Source organism: Chrysochloris asiatica, unplaced genomic scaffold, assembly GCF_000296735.1.
Source record: "Chrysochloris asiatica unplaced genomic scaffold, ChrAsi1.0 scaffold00002, whole genome shotgun sequence".
Taxonomy (NCBI): Eukaryota; Metazoa; Chordata; class Mammalia; order Afrosoricida; family Chrysochloridae; genus Chrysochloris; species Chrysochloris asiatica.
Genome location: NW_006408520.1, coordinates 22,237,794 through 22,262,098, shown reverse-complemented (window position 1 = coordinate 22,262,098; position 24,305 = coordinate 22,237,794). Strand labels below are relative to the sequence as shown.

The window sequence follows — 24,305 nt, the reverse complement described above, 5'->3', positions numbered from 1 at the left end:
CACATCTGACTTAATGACATACTTAGGAATGGCTCTTGATCATAAACCAGAGATAGCCTGTAATCACTTGCCCCTTTTAGCATGTTTTACTTTAGAACTATTTGGCCTCCCAGCCTGCCCTTGGAGAATTATTAGTCCATGGAATCTTACATGTGTGAAACTGGTAGACAATAAGCCAACAGCATACATTCCACTTTGGATTAACTAAAGCAGTGCTTCTCACTGTGTGGCTGGTCCCCAGATGAACAACATCAGCATCCCTGGGCACTCACTGTTAGCCATCTAAATTTTCAGATGCCAGCCCAGGCCTCTAGGAACTTGAACCTACTGATAACATTTCCGAAATATGAGAGATGAAGTCTGACATCCTGGCTTCCAAGTAGCATTCTGACTGTACTCCTTCCAATAGAGACGTGTTTGCTCTTCCAGCAGTGCATAGTACTTTAAATATTCTTCTTCAACACCATAACTCAAATGTATCAATTCTTCTATGGTCTTCCTTCTTCATTGTCTTTCACATGCATATGAGGCTATTGTAAATATCATGACTTGGGTGTTGTTGCTAGGTGCTGCTGAGTCACTTCTGACTCACAGCAACTCTGCACTGCGTTTTCGAGGAGCAGCAGGTGGGTTTGAACTATCAACCTTGCAGTTAGCAATCCAGTGCTTATCCTACAGCACTACACCAAGACTCCTTGCTTGGGTGAGAACATCTTAATTCTCAAACTGGTATCTTTGCTGCTGAACACTTTAAAGAGGTCTTCTGCAGCAGATTTGCCTAATGCAATATACTGATTTCATGAATGCTGCTTCTATGAGTGTTGATTATGGATCCAAGCAAAATGAAGTCAGACAATTTTGATTTTCTTTACATTTGTCATGATGTTATTCACTGGTCCAGGTGTGAGGATTTTTGCTTTCTTTACATTAAGGTGCTATCCAGACTTAAGGCTATAGTTTTTGGTTATCATCAGTAAGTATTAGTGTAGTGGTTATGAATCGGGCTGTGAACTGCAAGGTCAGCAGTTCGAAACTATCAGCTGTTCCGCGGGAGAAAGATGAGGCTTTCTGCTCCCATAAAGATTTACCGCCTTGGAAACCCTGTACAGGGTTGCTATGAGTCGGAACTGACTCCATGGCACATAATAACAACAAAAATTTCTTCTAGCAAGCAAGGTTGTATCATATGCATATCACAGGTTGTTAATGAATCTTCCTCCAACCCCAATGCCATGTTCTTCTTCATATAATACAGCTTTTCAGATTATTTACTCAGCATACAGATTGGATACATATGGTGAAAGAAGACAACCCAGTCATACACCTTTCCTGATTTTAAATCACTCCATATTCCATTTTTATGTTCAAACAACTGTCTCTTGGTCTACATACAGGTTACTCATGAGCACAATGAAGTGTTCTGGAATACTCATTATTTGCAATGTTATCCACAGTTTGTCATTTTATCCAAACTCAAAAGCCTTTGCGTAGTCAATAAAGCACAAGTAAACATCTTTCTGACATTTTCTGCTTTCAGCCAAGATCCATCTTACATCAGCGATGATATCCCTAGTGCCACTGACAGCATTTGAATCTGGTTTGACTTTCTGGCAGTTCCCTGTTGAGGTACTATTGCAGCCATTTTTTAAATTATCGTTAGTAAAATTTTCCTTTTATGCTGTATTAATGATATTGTTTGATGATTTCCACATTCTGTTTGCCTCCTCTCTTTAGAATGGGCATAAATATGGATCTCTTCCAATTATCTGGGCAGGTAGCTGTCTTCCAGATTTCTTGGTATAGATGAGTGAGTGCTTTCAGTGCTGCATCAGTTTGGTGAAAGATTTCTGTTTGTATTCTGTCAATTCCAGGAACCTTGTTTATGGGAAATGCTTTCAGGGTAGCTTGGAGTTTTCCCTTCAGTACCACTGGTTCTTTTCTTTTTTTAGAAAGAAATTATTTATTCATTTATTATTATTATTACCTTAAACTTTTTATTGTGAATTGAGTGAAGGTTAACAGACAAGATCATCAGCTTTACATTCAACAAACCATATGCCTTGTTTCATCTCAATGAATACAATCTTTTCCCTGCAACAGCAGTTATCCTACTTCTTCCTTGTGGCTTCCCTTTTACATATTATATTAATAATGAACAAAGCAAAAATATTTGATGTACACATTGGCTCTTGAAGTTACACTACTTCTTGAAATGGTTGAAGACTGACCATTTCTTGTTAATACAGAGACTCTGTGTATACCTTCTGTTTTCTTTTGATGCTTTCTGTATTTTGTCCATGTTGTTGTTATGTGCTGTGGAATCGGTTCCAACTCACAGCAACCCTGTACAGGGTTTCCGAGTCTGTAAATCTTTATGGGAGCAGAAAGCCTCATCTTTCTCCTGCAGAGCAGTTCAATATTATAAGTCAAGGCTTGAATTTTTTCTTCAGTTCTTTCAGCTTGAGAAATGCTGAGGGAATGTTTCCCTTTTGGATTTCTAACTCTATATCTCTGCACATTTTATTATAATACTTTTAACTTTGTCTTTTCTAGCTGTTGTTTGAAATTTTCTGTTCAGCTCTTTGACTGCCTCATTTCTCTATTCTGTTTAGCATCTCTCTGCTGAACAGCAAGCTTCAATGTCTCTTCTGACATCCATTTTGCTCTTTTTTGTTTTTCCTGTCTTTTAAACAACCTTTTGCTTTCTTCCTGTATGATGTTCTTAATGTCATCCCACAACTCTTCTGGTGTTCGGTCATTAGTGTGCAATGCATCAAATCTGTTTTTGAAATGGTCTCTAAATTCATGTGGGATATGTTCAAGGTCATATTTTGGCTCCCATGGATTTATTTAAATTTTCTTCAGTTTCAGCCTGAACTTTCATATGAGCAATTGATGGTCTGTTCCACAGTCTACCCCTTGGCCTTGTTTTGGCTGATAATATTGAGCTTTTCTTCCAGTATATTCTATCTAGTGAGATCCACATGTATAGTTACCTTTAATGTTGTTGGAAAAAGGTGTTTGCAATGAATAAGTCGGTGTGGTCTTGCAAAATTCTATCATGTGATCTCCAATATCATTTCTCTCACCAAGTCCATATTTTCCAAGTATTGATCCTTCTTATTTCCAATTTTCCCATTACAATCACCAGCAATTATCAATGCATCTTGCTGCATGTTTGATCCATTTCAGACTGGAGAATTTGGTGCAATTCTTCAGTTTCATCATTACTGGCTTTAGTGGTTGGTTCATAAATTTGAATAATAGTGGCTTTAACTAATCTGTAGGTTAGTGGCTTTAACTAATCTTACTTGTAGCAGTCCAGTGCTTATCCTGTAGTGTTAAACTAAGGGTGTGTGCATATATGTTGCTGTTAAGTTCCGCTGAGTTGGTACTGATTCATAGCAACCCCAGGTAGGGTTTCCAAGAAGTGGCTGGTGAGCTTGAACTGCTGACCTTGCAGCTCAAAATGACCTTATGGTCCAATGCATTAACCCACAGCACCACACCAGGACTCCCTATATATATAAACATACACATACAATGTTGTATGGAATCAGTTCCAACTCTTAGAGATCCTGTATAAGGTTTCCAAGGAGCAGCTGATGAGTTTGTACCACTGACATTGTGGTTAGCAGTCCAGTGCTTATCCTACAGAACCACACCAGGAGTCCTACACATATACAGTAATGTTGGATGATGATTCAAGGGTCCTGTTGTATAGGTACTGTATGGCATTTAAAGTTCCCTTTAGCTTGGATATTCTCTGAAATCTTTGGTTCTTGTTATCCTGATGCTAATGATCAGGAAAACGACAAATAACAGCAAGAATTCCAAAAGACACTAAAAATTTAGAGCTTTATAAAAGAGAAATAAATAATCCTTAATTAGAAAATTGTATTCTAAATATGAAGTTGTCAGTATTTCTTCTTTGAGGGAAGTTTTGGTTATAGCTATAATTTACTTGCTTCATTTTTAATCATGTTCAATATTTCCAAATGCACTCTGGACTTCTACAAAGGCAATTTAAATTGACCATTTCTAAAGCTATTATCATTTTCCCTTCCAAATCTCTTACGTTTCCTTGAGTTCAAACAGACTGTGTGGTCTAGTGCTTATCCTCAGACAGCATCATCTTTATTTATCAGATGCCAGGTTAGAAAACTTGTATTTAACTTTAATTCTTCTTTCTTCCTCAGTACTGTACATTAATTGCCAAATCCCATCTGCTTTATCTCTGAAATGTTTCAAAAATCCAACTTTACTCCTCTGTTTCCATCTCTGCCTTAGTTTTATTGTTGTTAAGTGTTGCCATTGATTCGGTTCTGACCCACAGCAACTCTAAATAGGGTTTTCGAGGAGTGGCTGTTGAGTCTGAATCACTGTCCTTGAAGTTCAAACAAATTTTGTGGTCTAGTGCTTATCCTACAGTGCCACATCAGGACTTCCTGCCTTACTTTAGGTCTTGCTGAAGTCTACCTTTCTCATTTGCTACCTTGCTTCTGGTAGTCTCAGCCTATAATATTCATTCTATTTATAATTGCTAGAATTATTTCTGATCAATGTTTCCCCTGTGCTTAAATATCTTTGGTAGCTCCTCACTTCACACCCTGGAGGTAATAAAAAAACTAGTGACCATTGGGCTATATCAGGCCTACAGATATTATTTTTTGGCAGGGGAGGGAAGCACTACATTAAATTACATTAAAAAAATAAGTTATCAAAGAATTTCACATAAAAATATCAAGTCAAATTTCAGATTCTTAGCTTTTTTATTAGCTTTCTGTCAGAATATTTGATAACACTTGACTCATATTTTCTGTGTAGCAATGGCTAAATGGAACTAAAGTAGTGATTGCTAGCCTTAGATGGTGCTCTCTACAATTGGTTTTCGCCTGCTAAACCCAAAAAGCATTTGAACTTGTGACCCTGTCCTACTGTGTTTAAGCCCTTCTCAATCAGGTCTTGGCAATTTAAGTCTTAGTGCTGTACAGCCCTACATACCACAGTTTATTGACCCTTGTAATGCATTTTCAAGCTTTATTCCTTTATAGGCACTTCTTTCTACCAAGAATTTTATCCTTTTCTTTTCCGTCAAACTCCTGTTTATTTTTTAAGCATTGTAAAACATGAAGATTCCTTGGTTCCAGCTTCAGAGACTATGATTCAATAAGTACAGACTGTGTTATAGGAATGTGCATTTAAAATAAGCTTCTCCTCCAACCCCCAAATGATTCTGATGCAGGTGGTCTGACAACAGCATTTGGAAAACCACAACTCTAAGATTAAGAGGGTTTAGGTTGACTAATACCTGATAGTTTCTCTGACATCAAATAACTTGATCCCCATCTCCAATTACATGTCAGGAGGATGTAAAGTTTTAAATATTCTTTACCAAAGTTCTAAAACTTGCCTTTTTGACATTTCTCTTTGGAACTGGCTCTTTGACTCTTGGAGGGTTTGCTTATTTCCCCTGGTACTTGAACTCAAAGTGTTTCCAAATCCTATGTAAAGAGATAATGTTTTGAAACATAATGCCAGGAAACAACAGAATGGAGCTCTTTACAAGTTTTATAAAGACTCTCTCTCATAGATAGGATCTGGTTAGGGAAAGCATAATTCTTGTCAATAATCAAATTGAATTTGAATAGAGAAATAAGGGGTAAACCTAGGAAGTAAAACTACAAAACATATAAATTAGCTTCTTTGGCTCAAAGGATGAAACCCAAGAAACCTAATGCTGTTGAGTCAGTTCTGACTTACAATGATCCTATAGGACAGAGTAGAACTACCCTACAGGGTTTCCAATACTGTAAATTTTTATGGAAACAGACGGCCTCATGTTTCTGTCACTAAGGGGCTAGTTTGAACCACTGACTTTAAGGTTAGCAGTTCAATGCTTACCCCACAACACTACCAGGGATCCTTAAATGATAAAAAGCCACTATTATTAATATTTTTTAATTCACATAAATAACCAAGTATAAGTTCATTGAATATTTCAATAGTTTGCATGTAAAAAAATCATTTAAAGTGCTCTATAAATGGAAGGAAATAATGGCATTTATTGAGGTTGATTTTCCCAATACCCATATGTCTACCTCCAAGCATCAGTACACATTACCTATTAGCTTGTAGTACTTCTGAACTTTTAACCTTGGGTAGGGACTGGTAGTTTTTCAATGATATAGGAAACTGCCTACTGATCCCATATCATAGAGATTTTACAGGCCTATTTTGTGAAGGTGGTTAATACCCTTCCTTTGGAAGGAGCAGTTGCTCTTTTGATAATACTTAAGCCTTGAAACAATAATATTTGGATTTCTAATTTATAGATATTTTACTTAAAAAAAAGAGAGCGAGAGCAGGGGCTTATAAGAGGTAACTATAACTGTGGGAATAGGTAGCTACACTAAAAAGGCTAAGGGATTGATTTCTTTCTCTCAGTCCTCATGTAAGAAAGTATATCCATCTTACCAAGATTTTAACTTTTTTATTTGCGTGAATTAGCCAAAAATTCAAAAGATTAAGTCTCATTATTTTGGGATTATGTATGTTTTAAATATAATATACAACATAAGAGAAACAAATTCTTTTTCGATGTATTTCTACTAGAAATAAAATTGTGTTTTATTTTCTTTGAGAGCAGAAGAATCATTTTTTAAATGAAATAATTTTGTCCTTTACAAACATTAGCGGGTCACTTATGCTGTCAGAATGGAGAGCAGGATACTCTGTGTTAATGAGAGAAAATTCATTCAACAATCTGAATGTGATTAGTAAACCAATGGAGATTTTGCACTTATATTATAGGAAAAACTCATTTGTTACATCATCATAATGTAATAATAACCTTAACTTCTATCCGTGGTGTGGACAAGGAATGCTATTTATGGAAAGGTTGAATTATCAGGTTTGCTAAAAAATAAAATACTAAGAAACCAAAGATAATGAAATAAGCACACACATAAAAATGTAAAGGAAATTAGTCCCAAAAGTCAAACTTAAAAATATTAAAATAATTTCTCATTAAATTATTTCATACTAAAATACAACTTTACCTGATGTTTTGGTCTTATCAGCTTCAATTAAAAAGTTAGTCACCTCTACTAAGTTTTCATCATCAAAATCATCCCAAACTTCATTTCCCAATTCAAAGTTCACATCCAAAACTTGTGAAAATGAGGAGTTGCAATTAGTTCCATCATCTAAATTTTGGTTTCTAGATGCAAATTTTCTGTTCCATTGCATGGTTTGAGGGACTTTCTCATTTGAAGTTGTAGGATGGTTCCATCTAGAAAAATCTGTTATGTTTATATATAAAAGAATATAGGTATTTTATAAAGTCCAGGTATAATTTTAAATCAAACACACCTTTCAATTACTAAACAGAGGTCTTCAGCAGTAGTTTTCAAAAGTACTAGGTTAAACATTGTTGAATACTATGTTAACTAATATTTACTATATTTGTTGTTGTTGTTAAGTACCATAGAGTCAGTTCCGACTCATAGTGACCCTGCATAGGGTTTCTGAGGCTGTAAATCATTACGGGAGCAGAAAGCCTCATCTTTCTCCTGAGGAACAGCTGATACTTTCGAACTGACAACCTTGAGGTTAGCAGCCCGATTCATAACCACTATAATATTTGAACTATTTAATTTGCAATGGATTTTTATGTACAGAATTAAAAAAAAAAAAATCCTCAATGTTCTCTATGTATAGTCTGGTTTTAGAGAAGACTACCTGGGTGAAAATTCCACCTTTCTCATTTATTATCTATGTGATATTGGACAAATAATTTAAATTCTCTAAATCTAGTTTTCACCTTTGCAACATGGGATAATAACAGTATATATACCTCATAAGACTGTTATTGAGACTAAATTATTTTACTTGTACAAATTTCTATATTAGTGAATTGATAAATGTATAGTAACAACGTCCTTAAAACATATATGCATATATATTTATGAATTTATTGCAACTATTATTGAAATGGAGCTCTGGTGTGATGCTGTGGGTTAATGTATCAGACTGCAAAGCCATGTGAACTGCAAGGTTGGTGGTTCAAGCTCACCAGCTGTTCCTCGGAAGCCCTATACAGGGTCACTATAGGTCTGAACCGACTCAATGTCACTTCACAAAAAATTGCCATAATAAGATACATAGCAGACAGTTGACAAAGAATCACAAAATATACAGCATACTTAACAACAAATTCTATATATCTAATTGATTGTCACAGAATGCTTTCACTGAGTTTTTTCAAATGCTGTAGCTATTGTCTGTCTATTGCTGCAATTGAAAAAATGAGCGTACTCCTCACATGACTATTATCTGACGTGTTTGTTGACTTTAATAAGTATGATGAAAGTGAAAACACGAAGAACTATATGTTGGAGCTTTACCCGTATATCACTGATTTACGCAACTTTTTTTGCTGAATTAGTTTTTAAATACTAGAAGAATTATTTCCAGCATTTGTGTGATTTTATATAATATAATGGCCACAGACACAAAGCTGTTAAGTTTAATCTGCATTATTAACATTTTCTCTATCATTGAGTTAAGTATAAATAATATATCAATAAATCAAACAGTATAGTGTTTTCTGATATCCATGGTACAAATCAAATATTCTGATCATAACTGGTTTCAAGCTATCAATGCTGCATTACTGAATGCTAAGGTAGGGAGAAATGCACAGTAGTAGCCCACTATATGGAAGGGATAGAACAGATAAGAGAGATGTTTAGGAGTAAAGAAGATGTAGGTTAGGTATTTAGGATGTCTTTTTGTCTTTAGCTCACTACCATCAAGTGGATTCTAATTTACAGTAACACTGCATAGGATTCCAGAGGTTGTAAATCTATATGAGAACAGAAAGCCTCATCTTCTCCCAGGCAGTGGCTGGTGGGTTTGAACAGTGGACTTTGGGTTAGCAGTTCAGTGCCTGTCCTACAGAGTAAGCAGCTTTCAAAGGAGGAGGGCTTATTCACTGAGATAAGGAACATAAGAAAAGGGGGTTGGCTGAGGTAAAGAGAAGCCTGAAAGTGTAAGGATGCTGCCATATTAACTTTTAGGTGGATAGATCCAAAAACGTGATTGGATACATGGGTCTAGTGTTAGACAGAAGGCTCTATCTAGATGGGAGATACAGATTTAGAAATAATAAAATATAGTTAGTAATTGAAGCCCTAGAGTAATTTCTAGGAAAAGTTTATAAAAGTGACAAGAATAAAAAAGCAAAAACAATATTTTTGCAACACTGACATTTAGAGGGGCTGGAAAAAGAGCACAGGCAACCTAAGAAGTAGTAGGAGAACCATGTTGTTGTTAGGTGCTGTTGAGTCATGTCTGACTCATAACAACTCGATGTATAATATAGAAAGAAACACCGCCTGTTCCTGTGCCAGCCTCACAATTGTTATGTTTGAGCCCTTTGTTGCAACTACTAACAACAACAAAGGAAAGATAGTAATTACATATATACAGAGGTGAAAGAGAATGAAAAATGAAAAGGTCACACTGAATTTAGCCTTAGGAGATCACTAAAATTACTTAAGAAAAAAAAAAAAAAAAGGGAGCCATAACCCAAATTTTAGTGAATGAAGAGTGACTATGAAGTAAAGAAGTGAACACCCTGAGTGTGAATTGTTCTCTCAAGAAGTTTTAATTTTAAGGTAAAACAAAAAATAAAATGTATAGGGACTCGGCTCTGTTTTTTTTTTTTGTCTGCCTGGCATGCTTTTCCTTGTTTGAGCAAAATTATTCATCTTCTCCTCAACCCCGTGTGATCCTGGTGAAGCTGTCAAGCATTGTAGCCTGTCTTTCCATGGGCAATATAGATAGAACACATGACCCAATCCCATACACGGACTATGGGACTGGATAATGTGTTCTATAGGGATTGATCAAGGATGAACACACAATGACTCAAACAGAGAAGACTATCTTTTTCTACTGACATTGCCGAACTGGGAAGATAATAATTAGGGGATACTAGTCACCATCCTACTTGCCATATGGGAAAACCTTTTTAAAGAATGAATCTAATTATCAAAAGGCATAGTTAAAATGCTGAAAGAAAGCCAGAGGCATGATGTAATCATTTGTGTCCCTGGATATGGTGGTGGTGGTGTCCCTGGATATAGTTAAGATTAAATCCAGATGCCTGTCTGAACTTTTCCATTTACTTGGTACTTAAGTTTCTTTTTATTTGTAAAAACCCTTTGAGTAGAATTTGTGTACCTTGTGATAAAAACTAGCTAAATGAAACTAGGGGACATGGAATTAAAACAGGAAGAGCCTTGAGATGAGAGGAAAGAAACACTACAGGAGTTGGAGCGCTCTGGCTGCACTTTTTCCAAAACGGATCTATTGGTTCTTTTGGCAGTCCATGGCACCTTCAATATTCTCCTCCAACACCATAACTCAAAAGCATCAATTCTTCTACAGTCTTCCTTGTTCACTGTCCAGCTTTTGCATGTATATGAGGTTACTGAAAATACCATGGCTTGGGTCAGGCGCACCTTAGTCCTCAAGCTGACATCTTTGCTCTTTTACACTTTAAAAAGGTCTTGTGCAGCAGATTTGCCTAATGCAATACGTCATTTGATTTCTTGACTGCTGCTTCGGTGAGTGTTGATAGTTGATTCAAGAAGAATGAATTCCTTGACAACTTCAATCTTTTCTCCATTGATAAGAATGTTGTTTATTGGTCCAGTGGTGAGGATTTTTGTTTTCTTTACATTGAGATGTAATCCATACTGAAGGCTGTGCTCTTTGATCTTATGCTGTCTAAAGAAGTTACTTGAAATGAATAAATCATTGATTTTGCAGAATTCTATCATGCGATCTCCAGCATCATTTCTATCACCAAGGCCATATTTTCCAACTACTAAAGCTTCCTCTTTGCTCCCAACCTTTGTATTCCAATTACCAGTAATGATCAATACATCTTGATTTCATGTTTGATCGATTTCAGATTGAAGAAGTTGGTAGAATTCTTCTACCTCATCGTCACTGGTTTTAGTGGTTGGTGCGTAAATTTGAATAATAGTGGTATTAACTGAGCTTCCCTGTAGGCACATGAATACTATCCTATCATAGTGTTGTACCTCATGACTGATCTGGGTATGTTCTTTTTGAATGCAACACCATTCCTCTTCTATACTGTATCTGACAGTGTTTCTCTGCTATTCATAAGGTGTTCAGTAACTAAATATTCAGAAGTAGTTCGTCACTCCTTCTTCCTAGTCTGTCTTGTCTGGAAGCTGATCTGAAACCTGTCCACCATGGGTGATCCTGCTGGTATTTAAAATACCAGTGGCATAGCTTCCAGCATCATAGCAACTTACAAGCCACCATAGTAAAACAAACTGACAGACGAGTGGTGGAACTTATAGTTAGGAAAGCATAAAGTGGTAGCATGAAGGAAAGAGTGGATATAGAAGCTAATTCTATGAGCATAAAGTTATTTTCAGAAAACTTCAAGTTTACCATTTAAATATACAGATAGTTGAACAAACAACTCAATAGCCAGGATTATTTCTCATACATTTTCACCAACTGAGTTAATGACATAACTCAGGGAAATGATGCTAAGAAAGGCAGGGTTCAGAGTAATGATGAACCAGACACAGTTTTGTGGAATCCATATGCAGTATCTCATAAATTTAATGAAACACTGATATGATGCAAATCTAGATTATACACCACAACCTATGCTATATTCTATTATCATAAATGTAAGAATCATAGAGCTAACTATTGGAGAGATATGAAAGGTCACCCAACTCAATCCCTTCATTTTAAAACAAAAGGTTAAATAATTTGCTCAAGGTCCCATAGCTATTTTGTATAACTGGACTAATTTTATAAATACAAAAATCACATAAAACATCCTAAAAATAAAAAAATAATCATTTAGTAGTTTAATATTTTGAACACCAAAGGATTCTTGTTTTTTTCAGCTTTTCCTCATATTATCTTTTAAATTTAAATAGTTCAACCTTGTATAGAAGGGATTTCTTTAAAAATCTGTCAGACATAACAGAACCATCTGAAATAACAGACCAAGAATTTAAAATAGGTTCAGTGACCCAAGGGATAATTGCCAAGTTAATAACCGTAATAATTACAAATGTTGGTTTTTAATAACAGTACTTGTCAATCTGAAGTAATGATAAATTATATTCTTTCTCAAATCATATATCAATGATAATTTACCTTTGTTTTGATATTCAGATGGTTCTTGTTGGTGATATTTTCCACAAATTTCACTCTGATCCCACTGTTCCATTATATGCGATTTAAATGCGTTTGAATATTCTGACCTTTATAAACATAAAGCCATAAAATGCTTTTAAAAAAGTATTAAAATTAATCTGACTTTGAAAAACACTATTTATGAAAAAGAAAAAAATATGGTTTGTCCATTCAACACTTCCCTGACTAAACTGTGTCAGCCAGGTAGGAAAAGATAGAAATAGGTGTTTAATGGAAGTTACCTATATTTGTTGTTGTTAAGTGCTGTCAAGTCAGTTCTGACTCATAGCGACCTTGAACAGTTTTAAGGAGCAGCTGCTGGGTTTGGACTGACAACCTGTAGTTCTCAGTCCAGTGGTGATCCTCCAGTGCTATGTTGTTAGGTGCCATCGAGTCAGTACCAACTCATAGCGGACCCATGCACAACAAACAGAACAGAACACTGACTGATCCTGAGCCAACCTCACAATTGTTGCCATGTTTGAGCCCATTGATGCTGCCACTTTGCCAATCCATCTACAGTCATATTTTGAGTGCCTTCCAACCTGGGGGGCTCATTTTCTGGCACTATATCTGACAGTGTTTCTCTGCTATTCATAAGGTTTTCAGTGACTAAAGATTCGGGAGTAGTTCCTCACTCTTTCTTTCTAGTCTGTCTTTGTCTGGAAGCTCATCTGAAATCTGTCCACTATGGGTGACCCTGCTGGTATTTAAAACACCAGTGGCGTAGCTTACAGAATCACAGCAACTCACAAGCCACCACAATACGACAAACTGACAGACAAGTGGTGGTTTCTTTACATACCCCAACAGATAGATGCTCTCTGGAGAGCCTAAAACACCTTATTGCTAATGCTACTTTAGTTAGCTAACAAGAGCAAGATCTCTAGAAGTAATGCTGGCATCTGTTCTGATTGGTCAGAACCTGTTCTGAACTGGTTAAATATATATTGAATGTTACTCCATAGAAGGTCCTTTGCTGAAAGGGTAATTATGTATAATATAGCCTCTATTTCTATGTCAGCAGTTCACACCCATCAGCCACTCCTCGGAAACCCTATACAGAGTCACTAAGAGTTAGAACTGACTTGATGGTACTTAACAACAATAACAACATCACCTCTAGGCATCGTGAAACACAGAAAGATACTGAGAATTAGGCCTTCTGCTTGCTTACTAGGAGTATGAGCCCTGGGTTTTTTAGCTATAAAACAGAATTAAAATATCTCATTTTATGAGTCAGGTTGTTATTAAGGTCAAAAGTGATGATATGCAAAAATATGATATAAATAATAAAGTACTTTATAAATCTGAGGCATTATCAATATGGAGTGGGCCCTTAAACACAGTTACTCTTCACACACAAACCTAATTTCCCTTTCTGAAGTATAGTCTTGTCACCTGGGAAGTTTAGACGGTAGATAGAGCCTGAGGGGAAGATATACCATGGGTAGATTCCCAGGAAAGATGATAGAATGAACGTTAATATATTCTATAACTATAAAGTTCTAAATAAATTGAGGGTATATGAAAGAAAATTTAAATCTTATGTTTCAATGCCTTGTTAAGGAACTAAATAATCACTGTGATTGAGAGTAGCCAGTGGTCACTCTTCCGTGAGTAAGTGATTATCTGTAGGAATACAAAATTAATGGTAAAAATTTTATCTGTGATATTAACATTGTATTTGTACCTTGATATACTGGGAAGGGAAGATTTTGGAGTAAAGCTAAACTCTTGAACGTCCACACTTTGAGGTTTATTCATTTGCATCTATTAATGAAAAAAATTAGAAGTTCAACTATTAGCTTTATATCAATATATTTAAACAAATGAGCCAAATAGCAAAATTTCTGCTTGTACATAAAGTCTAAAAATCAATAAATTAAGAGGAACTCAGGGTGGTTCTCAACTCAAGTCTCCCTCTTAGGCCCTTCTTCTTTTTTAATGGTTGTACATATACTTATATATGTACTTATTGATATATAAACATATATGTACAATAATTAGAGATATATAACTATATATAAGTATATATATATTGTTGTTGTTAAGTGCTGTGGAGTCGGTTCCAACTCATAGCGACCCTGTACAGGGTTTCCAAGGCTGTATATCTTTACAGGAGCAGAACACCTCATCTTTCTCCCGTGGAACAGCTGGTAGTTTTGAACTGCTGACCTCGTGGTTTGCTGCCCGATTCATAACCACTACGCCACCAGAGCTCCATATATATATATATACATTGTTAACTGCTCTATGTGTGTGTGTGTGTTATTGGTGTTGTTAAATGTGGTCCAATTGGTTTGGACATACATACATATATATGGGAGCACAGTGGCTCCATAGGATAAGCACTGGACTGTGAACCACAAGGTTGGTGGTTCAAGTCCACCAGTCGCTCCACAGGAGAAAGATAAGGCTTTCTGCTCCCTCAAAATATTTAAAGCCTTGGAAACCCTATACAGGGCCTCTATGAGTTGAAACTGACTCCACAGTACTTAACAACAACATATATATATGGCAGTTGCACATGATTAATGTACTTGATATCACTAAATTGTACATGTGAAAAAAAAATGTTGCTATATACATATATTTCATAACACCAATGTAACTTTCTTCACATATACAATTTGGTGATATCAATTACATTAATCGTGTTGTGCAGCTGTCACCAATAATTGTCAAATTTTCCATCACCAAAACCAGAAAACCATTGCTTCTCAAACAAAGACTCCCTTTTCTCTTCTCCCTCCTGCCCATGGTAAACCACTAATAAAACTTTGGTCTATACCTTTGCTAAGTCCTTCTTAAATATTGGAATCCCTCAGAGTCCTTTATAGGTCTTCCCTTGCTTTACACATTCTCAGCATAGGTCTTATTTACTATGTCTTCAATTACCATTTATGTGTGAATGACTCTCAAATCTGTATCTGTAATACAGCTCTTTCCTGATTGTCAAGGAGTTGCAGCAAACTTTCCATAGAGCATTTCTACCTAGACATCTTGCTGGTCTCTAAATTTAGTGTTTTCCAAATTAAACTTATCATGTCTGTATTCTGCCAAACTTGTAGATTCTACCTCTGAAAAATGTTATTACCCTAGCCATTTCTATTACTCTGCACTCCTTTCTCTGTCATGCAGTCCTGTTGTGGTGCTACAGGATAAACACTGGAATGCTAACCAATAAGTCAGCAGTTCAAACCCACCAGCCGCTCCTCAGAAACCCTATACAGGGTCACTAGGAGTCAGAACCAACTCTACAGCACTTAACAACAACAACAACAACACCTTAGATTAGGCCATCTAGCTTAGATTCTTGTAAAAACCACCTAATGATTCTCTATTTTCCTAATCTATCATCCTCCGATCCAGTCTCCAAATTGTTAACTCGAGTGAACTTTATAAAGCGCTGTATAAATTCAATAGTCTCCCAATACTTTCAGGAGAAAGTTCAAAACCTTAAAATAGCAAAAATGTCTTCATGTTTTAGTCTTCAGTCTCACCTCTCTTCATTTCCCTTAGTTAGAGTTGAACTCTAGACATACTACATTGAGGTTGTTAAGTGCAGTCAAGTTGGTTCCAACTCATAGTGACCCGGTATAGGGTTTCCAAGGCTTTAAATCTACACAGGAGCAGAAAGCCTCGTCATTCTCTCACAGAACGTGTGGTGGGCTCTAGCCATGGACCTTGTGGTTTGTAGTCCAGTGATTACCACCATGCTCCAGACTTTACTGTATTACTTAGTTCTTCTGAAGATTTTCCTCTCATCTTTCCCCTCCCTCACCTCTCTGTACATTCTCTATTTTTTAAATAGTTTTCCATCCCTGCTCACCACCATCCTAGTGCTGCTCCATACTTGACTTATGCCTATACTTCTTTCAGGTCTCAATCAACTAGCAATTCCTTCCTGGCCCATCAAATACGGATTCAGGATACTTTTCATCAAAATGCAAGCATCTTATATGCATTCTGCTGTCACAGAAGTACTTCATAATTAAAAAGCCTGTTTACTTATTTGTTTCTTTCACTCAAGTATGTTGTTGTTGTTGTTGGGTGCCACTGAGTCAGTATCTGCTCATAGTGACCCTATGCACAACAGAACGAAACACTGCCCGGTCCTGGGCCAACCTCACAATTGTTGCCATTGAGTCCGTTGATGCTGCCACTTTGCCAATCCATCTCACTGGGGGTCTTCCTCTTTTTCTCTGACCCTCCACCTTACCAAACATGATATCCTCCTCCAGTAACCGGTCCCTCCTGACAATATATCCGAAGTATGAGAGATGAAGTTTGGCCATCTTGGCCTCCAAGGAGCACTCTGGCTGCACTTTTTCCAAAACGGATCTATTGGTTCTTTTGGCAGCCCATGGCACTTTCAATATTCTCCTCCAACACTGTAACTCAAACGCATCAATTCTTTTACGGTCTTCCTTGTTCACTGTCCAGCTTTCACATGCATATAAGGTTACTGAAAATACCATGGCTTGGGTCAGGTGCACCTTAGTCCTCAAACTGACATCTTTGCTCTTCAACACTTTAAAAAGGTCTTGTGCAGCAGATCTGCCTAATGCAATATGTTGTTTGATTTCTTGACTGCTGCTTCCATGAGTGTTGATAGTTGATCCAAGAAGAATGAAGTCCTTGACGAGGATTTTTGTTTTCTTAACATTGAAATGCAATTCATACTGAAGGCTATGGTCTTGGATCTTCATCAGTAAGTATTCTAAGTCCTCTTCACTTTCAGCAACCAAGGTTGTATCATCTGCATATTGTTAATGAGTCTTCCTCCAATCCTGATGCCAGGTTTTTCTTCACATAACCTAGCTTCTTGGATTATTTGCTCAGCATGCAGGTTGAATATATATGGTGAAAGAAATCAACCCTGTAGCACACCTTTCCTAATTTAAAACCATTCAGTGCATCCATGTTCTATTCGAACAACTGCCTCTTAGTCCATGTAGAGGTTCCTCATGAGCACAATTAAGTGTTCAAGAATGCTCATACTTTGCAATGTTGTCCATAGCTTGTCATGATCCACACAATCGAAAGCCTTTGCATAATCAATGAAGCACAGGTAAACATCTTTCTGATATTCTCTACTTTCAGCTACAATCTATCTGATGTCAGCAATGATATCAATATTCCTTGTTTCACGTCCTCTTCTGAATCGGCTTGAATCTCTGGAAGTTCTCTTTCAGTGTATGGTTGCAGCCATTTCTGTATTACCTTGAGTAAAATTTTATTCTCATGGGATATAAAAGATATTGTCAGATGATTTCTGCATTACGTTGGGTCACCTCTCTTTGGAATGGGCACAAATACGGGTCTCTTCCAATTGGGACTAAAACTGTCTTATCACTGGTGGTGGTAGTTATATACTGTGGAGTCAGTTCCAACTCATAGTGACCCTATATACGGCTTCCAAGGCTGTCAATCTATATGGGCGCAGAAAGCCTCATCTTTCTCTCCTGTGGAACTGCCAGTTGTTTTGAACTGCTGACTATGAGATTAGCAGCCCAATTTGTAACCACTACGCTACCAGAGCTCCTTTATTTATCACTAACCCCTAGCATAATGTTTGGCATGTTGTTGGTGATCAATTAATATAGAAGTGAGGAAAGAGAGAGAAGGAAAGAAAGAAAAAAAACTTAGGTTACAAAAAAAAAAAGAAATCTTAGAGAAGGTGGTGACCATCTCAAACTTCATGCCTCTCTCTGTTTCTCAATATTGTTTTATTTCATGGCTTAGAATCTTCATTCTTATAAAGGCTCTAGAAAAGATATGGGAGTCTTCCATTTTCATAGTTTGGTTCGGGCCTGCAGCTATTTTTTCCTGGATATGATGTCGTAGGCTTAGGATAAGTGTCTAACCTATCAACCAATAGCAACTCCCATTTCTTCATCACTTGGAATGTTCATGTTCAATACTCATCTAGTGCATGAATCAGTATTAACTTCAGACTTTGCAGTCCAGCACTAACAGAGCCAGAAAAGGGCAACAATGTCTAGTGCCCTTTGCTGAACCAAGCCAAGATACATATCCTTCCTTTTACCTGTTCTTTGGTTAAAGAAAAAAAAGTTAATGAGGAAAGGGGCTAGATAACTATTTTTCAAACTAGACAGACGGGTTTGTTATCAATAACTGAAAATGTCTTATCCTTTAGAAACAATATTGTGAATAATGCTCATATTCTTAGTCAAGCCCATAGTAAAGTAAACTACAGATAACTGTCTGGTACATAAAACAAATGTGTATTCAAATTCATTTTATTATAGATTAAAGGGATGAATGTTATTAAAACTAACCTTGAGACGTTTAACTGGAGGAAGAGATGAAACAGCATTCCTATTTCTTAAATCTGATAAATATGAAGAAATTGTTGGATCTTTCATTTCTAACTTCTGTGTAACTCCAATTTTACCTATGGGAAAAAAGTTAGATCTTTAATTTAAGCTTTCAGTATTATTTACATAGAGCCAAATTTCTTCAAATCAGATTTTTTTTTCCATTTTTGCCCAAAAAAGAAAGAAAATTACTTGAGGGTTATAGAACATACATATAAATTTCATACATCAATAATTAGGATGTTATTACTATTCATCAATTAATATAGAAGTGAGGAAAGACATAGAGAAGGAAATATTTTCAAAACTGGAAATACATTTGTTTCTTGGAACTCACAGCAGTCATGTCCACATGTATGCTTATTTTTACAGTGATGATTACATTCTCGCTTTCCCAGTTTTTTGTAGGCAGTCATTCCTAAATATAAGAAAAACAAACCAATTTGTTACTATATCTGCTACTGTGAGTTTGACATAATTTATTTTTATCCACTTATCTTTCTTTCAAATAGTACAAAAACATTATGATTTTCACGCTTCCTCAAATGTTGTTATTAAATGCCATCATGTCAGTTTGGACTCATAGAGACCTTATATAGGGTTTCCGAGGAGCGGCTGGTAGGTTTGAACCACTGGTCTTGTGATTTAAATTGACCTTGTGACCCAGTGCTAATCTTACAGTGCCACAGCAGGACTCCTCTTCAAATGTTAACCCATGTGACATAAAAATCTTAAAGGATACAAAGATATTTCTGACAACAGTCCCTACCCCACTATGAGCTTCATCCCAGCTTTTCACAAGCCTCTCTCATAAGCTTCTCTCATCCATTATGACTGGCTAATAAATACGGTAGAATATTAGTTAATATATTCTGAATAAAGTGATAATGGAGGTGGGGTTTTGCAACATTTCTTCTGGTTTATACTTAAGTCTGAAGAGCCTGGAAAGACGTAAACTTCATTGTATTTTCATTTCAACCACTTACAGCAGCAAGTAGATAAGACTCTATACATGTCTAATAGACATTAGAAATAAGTGCTTTGGGGGCTGAAGACACTTGCTATATGAATTCATAGAAAGGAGCAATTGCTTTCAACTTGATTCTTCTAAGTTAAAATTAATATATCTAAATATATAGTCTATATTTATTAGATTTTAAGCAGGCTTTTTCATCTTAGCGCTCATTAGTAGCATGGGGTAGGGGAGAAACATTTGAAGGACAAACAGTGTTTGGACATGAAAAGAAAACAAGGGAAACATATTCCAGGTTAAACCTGTTGCCATGAAGTTGATTCCAACTCATAGTGACCCTACAGGACAGTGTAGAACTGCCCCATAGAGTTTCCAAACCTGGTATGGCATTGCAGGATAAGCACTAGACTGCTAACTTCAGGGTCAGCAGTTCAAATCTACTAGCTGCTCCTTGGAAACCTATACAGGGTTGCTATGAGTCGGAATCAAATTGATGTAACTTAACAACACCAACAATATTTATGAAAGTAGACCACCATATCTTTCTCCCATGGAGTGGCTGGTGGGTTTGAACTGCTGATCTTTCCATTAGCAGATGAGCACTTAACCACTGCACAATCAGGGTTCCTTATATTCCTGGTAGAGGGCATAATACCCTAAGAAAGCAAAACTACAGACTGCTGTTATTGTTGTTAAGTACCATCGAGTCAGTTCCGACTCATAGTGACCCTGTGTAGGGCTTCCTAGGAGCAACTGGTGAGCTTGAACCACTGACCCTGTGGTTCAAATAGGCCATACAGTCCAGTGCATTAAACTCACAGTGCCACAGGAAGAGAAATCAACTTATCTTTTCTGGAGCATAGATTTTGAAGCAAACTAGTAATTTTAGAGATAGTGGGGAGCTTTGAAAATCTTTACCCCCTTAATTATTTTTCTTTTTGTGTATTATTACTCATTCAACCCTTTCAACTCATGGCAAAATTAAAAAGATGATAACATATATAGCACTCTTGAGTAAATGGATGAGGCTGCACACCATATGGGAAAACTGGCTGGTGGTCTTTAGGGCTAAACAGATTAATACATAGAGTACTGATAAAGTAACAAAACATCACTGACAGTTGAAATCTGACAGCTAAACCATTATGTTTATGAGTATAAGTAACTTTGGCAGTTGTTGTTGTTATGTGCCGTGGAGTCGGTTCCTACTCATAGCGACCCTGCACAGGGTTTCCGAGGCTGTTAATCTTTATGGGAGCAGAATGCCTCATCTTTCTCCTGTGGAGCAGCTGGTAGTTTCGAACTGCTGACCTTGCGGTTCGCAGCCCGATTCGTAACCACTACGCTACCAGAGTATATAGATAATATTCAGACAAGGTTACCCTATGACAATAGTAGATAACAAAGTTTTGAGCACCATGTAATTACTTCTGAAACTTCAAAGAGACAGGGATACTCAAGAACCACAAAAATAAGTAAACATTTCTCTTTTCTAATGCAAATAACCACTATTTCTTTAATCTTCCTACCTCCGAGATTAAATGTACTTGATACTGTATTTTCTGAGAACATCCAATCTAGAACTAGCTTCTACTTTCCCAATCTTCATAAGAATCACCCAGTACAAACCTAAATCCTAGAATAAATTTCTCCCCAGTCCCTAAAATGACCTACAGTTCCGGTATTGAGCCCTCCTTTGCTGCAGTGAGTTAAGTAAGCCTAACTTTCTTAAAATACACATGTCTGTCTTCCTGGTGATCTCTGGCTAGAGAACCATTACACTTTGAAAGGTGTGCATGACTCAGGGATTGAGAACTTTTGCTCCAGTTCATGCCTTTAGTATCTTTCATTTAGGTTATAACTGGTTTCCTTGAATACGATCCTACTCTGTTATAATTTATTCTACACACAGTTGCTTAATTAAATCCTCTGAAAATTAAACTCTGATATGATCTTTTAATGTTAGTTGTTAACTTCATTATTCTTATTAGGTACCATCCAGTTGGTACTGACTCATAGTGATCTTGTGTACAACAGAACAAAAACCTGCCAGGTCCTGTGCCAACTTCACAATCATTTTTACACTTAAGCCCATTGTTGCTGCCACTATTCAATCCATCTCATTGGGGGTCTTCCTCTTTTTTGCTGATCCTCCACTTAGCAAGCATCATGTCCTTCTCCAGGGATTGGTTCATCCTCATAATATAGCTGACGTATGAGACATAAAGTCTGGCCATCCTGGCTTTTAGGGAGCATTCTGGTTGTACTTCTTCCAACACAAATTAGTTTGATCTTTTGACAGTCCATGGTACTTTAATATTCTACTCCAACATCATGACTCAGATGCATCAATTCTTATACTATCTTTCTTATTCACTGTCCAACTTTCACATGCATATGAGGGTACTGAAAATACCATGGCTCAAGTCAGGTGCATCTTTGTCCTCAAACTGACATCTTTGCTCTTCAACACTTAAAAAAGGTCTTGTGTAGCAGATTTGCCTAATGCAATACGTTGTTTGATATCTTGACTGCTGCTTCCATGAGTGTAGATGGTTGATCCAAAAAGAATGAAGTCTTTGACAATTTCAACCTTCTCCCCATTTATCTTGATGTTATTTATTGGTTCAATGGTGAGGATTTTTGTTTTCTATACACTGAAATACAACTCACAATGAATGCCGTGGTCTTTGATCTTCATCAGTAAGTATTTTAATTTCTCTTTGCTTTCAACAAACAAGGTTGACCATCTGTGTGTATCTCAGGTTGTTAATGAGTCTTCTTCCAATTTTGATGCCATGCTATTCTTCATATAATACAGCTTCTCAGATTATGTGCTCAGCATACAGATTGAATAAGTATGGTGAAAGAATATAACACTGGAGCATATCTTTCCTAATTTTAAATCATTTAGTCTTCCCTTCTTCTGTTGGAACAACTGCCTCTTGGTCTATGTACAGGGTCCTCATAAGCACAATTAAGTGTTCCTGAATACTTATTCTATGCAATGTTGTCCATAGCTTGTCATGATTCCCAAAAATTCCTTTGTGTAGTCAATAAAGCACAGGAAAGCACCTTCTTGTATTCTCTGCTTTCAGCCAAGACTCATCTAATGTCAGCAATGATATCCCTCCTTTCACACTCCCATCTGAATCTGGCAGCCATACATTTGCAGGGAACTGGCAATCAGAATGCAAAGGTTGGATACAAAGAAGAAGGATCAGTCACTGGAAAATATGGTCTTGGTGATAGAAATGATATTGGATATCATGTGACAGAATTTTGCAAGACCGATGTATTCTTCATTGCAGAAACTTTTTTAAAACATCATAAAAGACAACTATACCCATGGACCTCACCAGATTGAATACACAGAAATCAAAATAACTACATCAGTGGAAAGAGATAGTAGAAAAGTTCCATATCATCAGTCAAAATTAGGTTAGGAGCAGACTGTGGAACAGACCATCAATTTTTCATATGCAAGTTCAGACTGAAGCTGAAGAAAATTAAAACAAGTCCACGAGAGCCAAAATATGACCTTCAGCATACCACATCTGAATTTAGAGATCATCTCAAGAACAAATGTGATGCATTGGACACTAATGACGGAAAACCAGAAGATTTGTGGATGACATCAAGAACACTACACAGGAAGAAAGCAAAAGATCATTAAGAAGACAAGAAAGAAGAAAGAGACCAAAATGAATATCAGAAGAGACTCTGAAATTTGCTCTCTAGCATAGAGATGATGAAGCAAGTAGAAGAAATGAGGAGGTAAAAGAGCTGAACAAAAAATTTCAAAGGGCACCTCAAGAAGACAAAGTCCTATATTACAATAAAATGTGCAAAGATTTGGAGTTAGAAAATTAAAAGGGAAGACCATGCTCAGCATTTCTCAACCTGAAAGAACTGAAGAAAAAATTCAAGCATCAACTTACAATACAGAAGGTGTCTGTGGACAAGATATTGAGCAATGCAGAAAGCATCAAAAGAAAATGGAAAGAATACACATAAACACTGTACCAAAAATAAATGGCCAAAAAATCATTTGAAGGGGTAGCAAATGTTCAAGAGCCAAGGGTACTGAAGGAAAATGTCCAAGGTGCAATTAAGGCATTGTCAAAGAACAAGGCTCCAGAAACAGATGGAATACAAACTGAAATTTTCAACAAACTGAGGCAGCACTAGAGGTGACATGTACACCCATGTTCATCGTAACATGATTCACAGTAGGAAAAAGATAGAGACAGTCTAAATGACCATCAATGGGAAAATGTATAAACAACTCTGGTGTATATATACGCAATGGAATGCTATACAACACTGAAGAATAATGGTGAATCTGCAAACCACCTCATTAACATAGATGAATCTAGAGGACATTATGCTGAGTGCTGAGTGAAATTAGTCAACAATCACAAAAAGACAAGGAAAGGTTTCACGCTAAGAGAAACATCCTTTGGTGGTGACCAAGAATGGGAGGGAACGGAGAGTGAGTCACTCATTATAGAGTTGTTGTTGTGTTGTTGTGAAGTGTTGTCGAGTCGGTTCCAACCCATAGCAACCCTGTATAGGGTTTCCGAGGAGCAGGTGGGAGGAGCAGGTGGTGAGCTTGAACCACTGACCTTGCAGTTCGAATGGATTTGCAGTCTGGTGCATTAACCCACAGCGCCACACCAGGACTCCCATTAGAGGGTTGTTGTTGTTAAGTG

General features: G+C 36.8%; 1 protein-coding gene across 1 annotated transcript in view; it reads right to left on the bottom strand.

Moving 5' to 3' along the window:
* Window positions 1–24,305, bottom strand: part of HFM1 (HFM1, ATP-dependent DNA helicase homolog (S. cerevisiae)) — a 206,591-nt gene that overhangs the window by 6,247 nt on the left and 176,039 nt on the right. The window contains exons 23-29 of the mRNA XM_006831060.1: window positions 18,955–19,035; window positions 18,579–18,694; window positions 13,964–14,043; window positions 12,232–12,338; window positions 7,264–7,266; window positions 7,062–7,172; window positions 5,414–5,504 (exon numbers count right to left, since the gene is read on the bottom strand). Coding sequence (XP_006831123.1) covers window positions 5,414–5,504; window positions 7,062–7,172; window positions 7,264–7,266; window positions 12,232–12,338; window positions 13,964–14,043; window positions 18,579–18,694; window positions 18,955–19,035 — 589 coding nt within the window. The remainder of the gene's footprint in view (window positions 1–5,413; window positions 5,505–7,061; window positions 7,173–7,263; window positions 7,267–12,231; window positions 12,339–13,963; window positions 14,044–18,578; window positions 18,695–18,954; window positions 19,036–24,305) is intronic.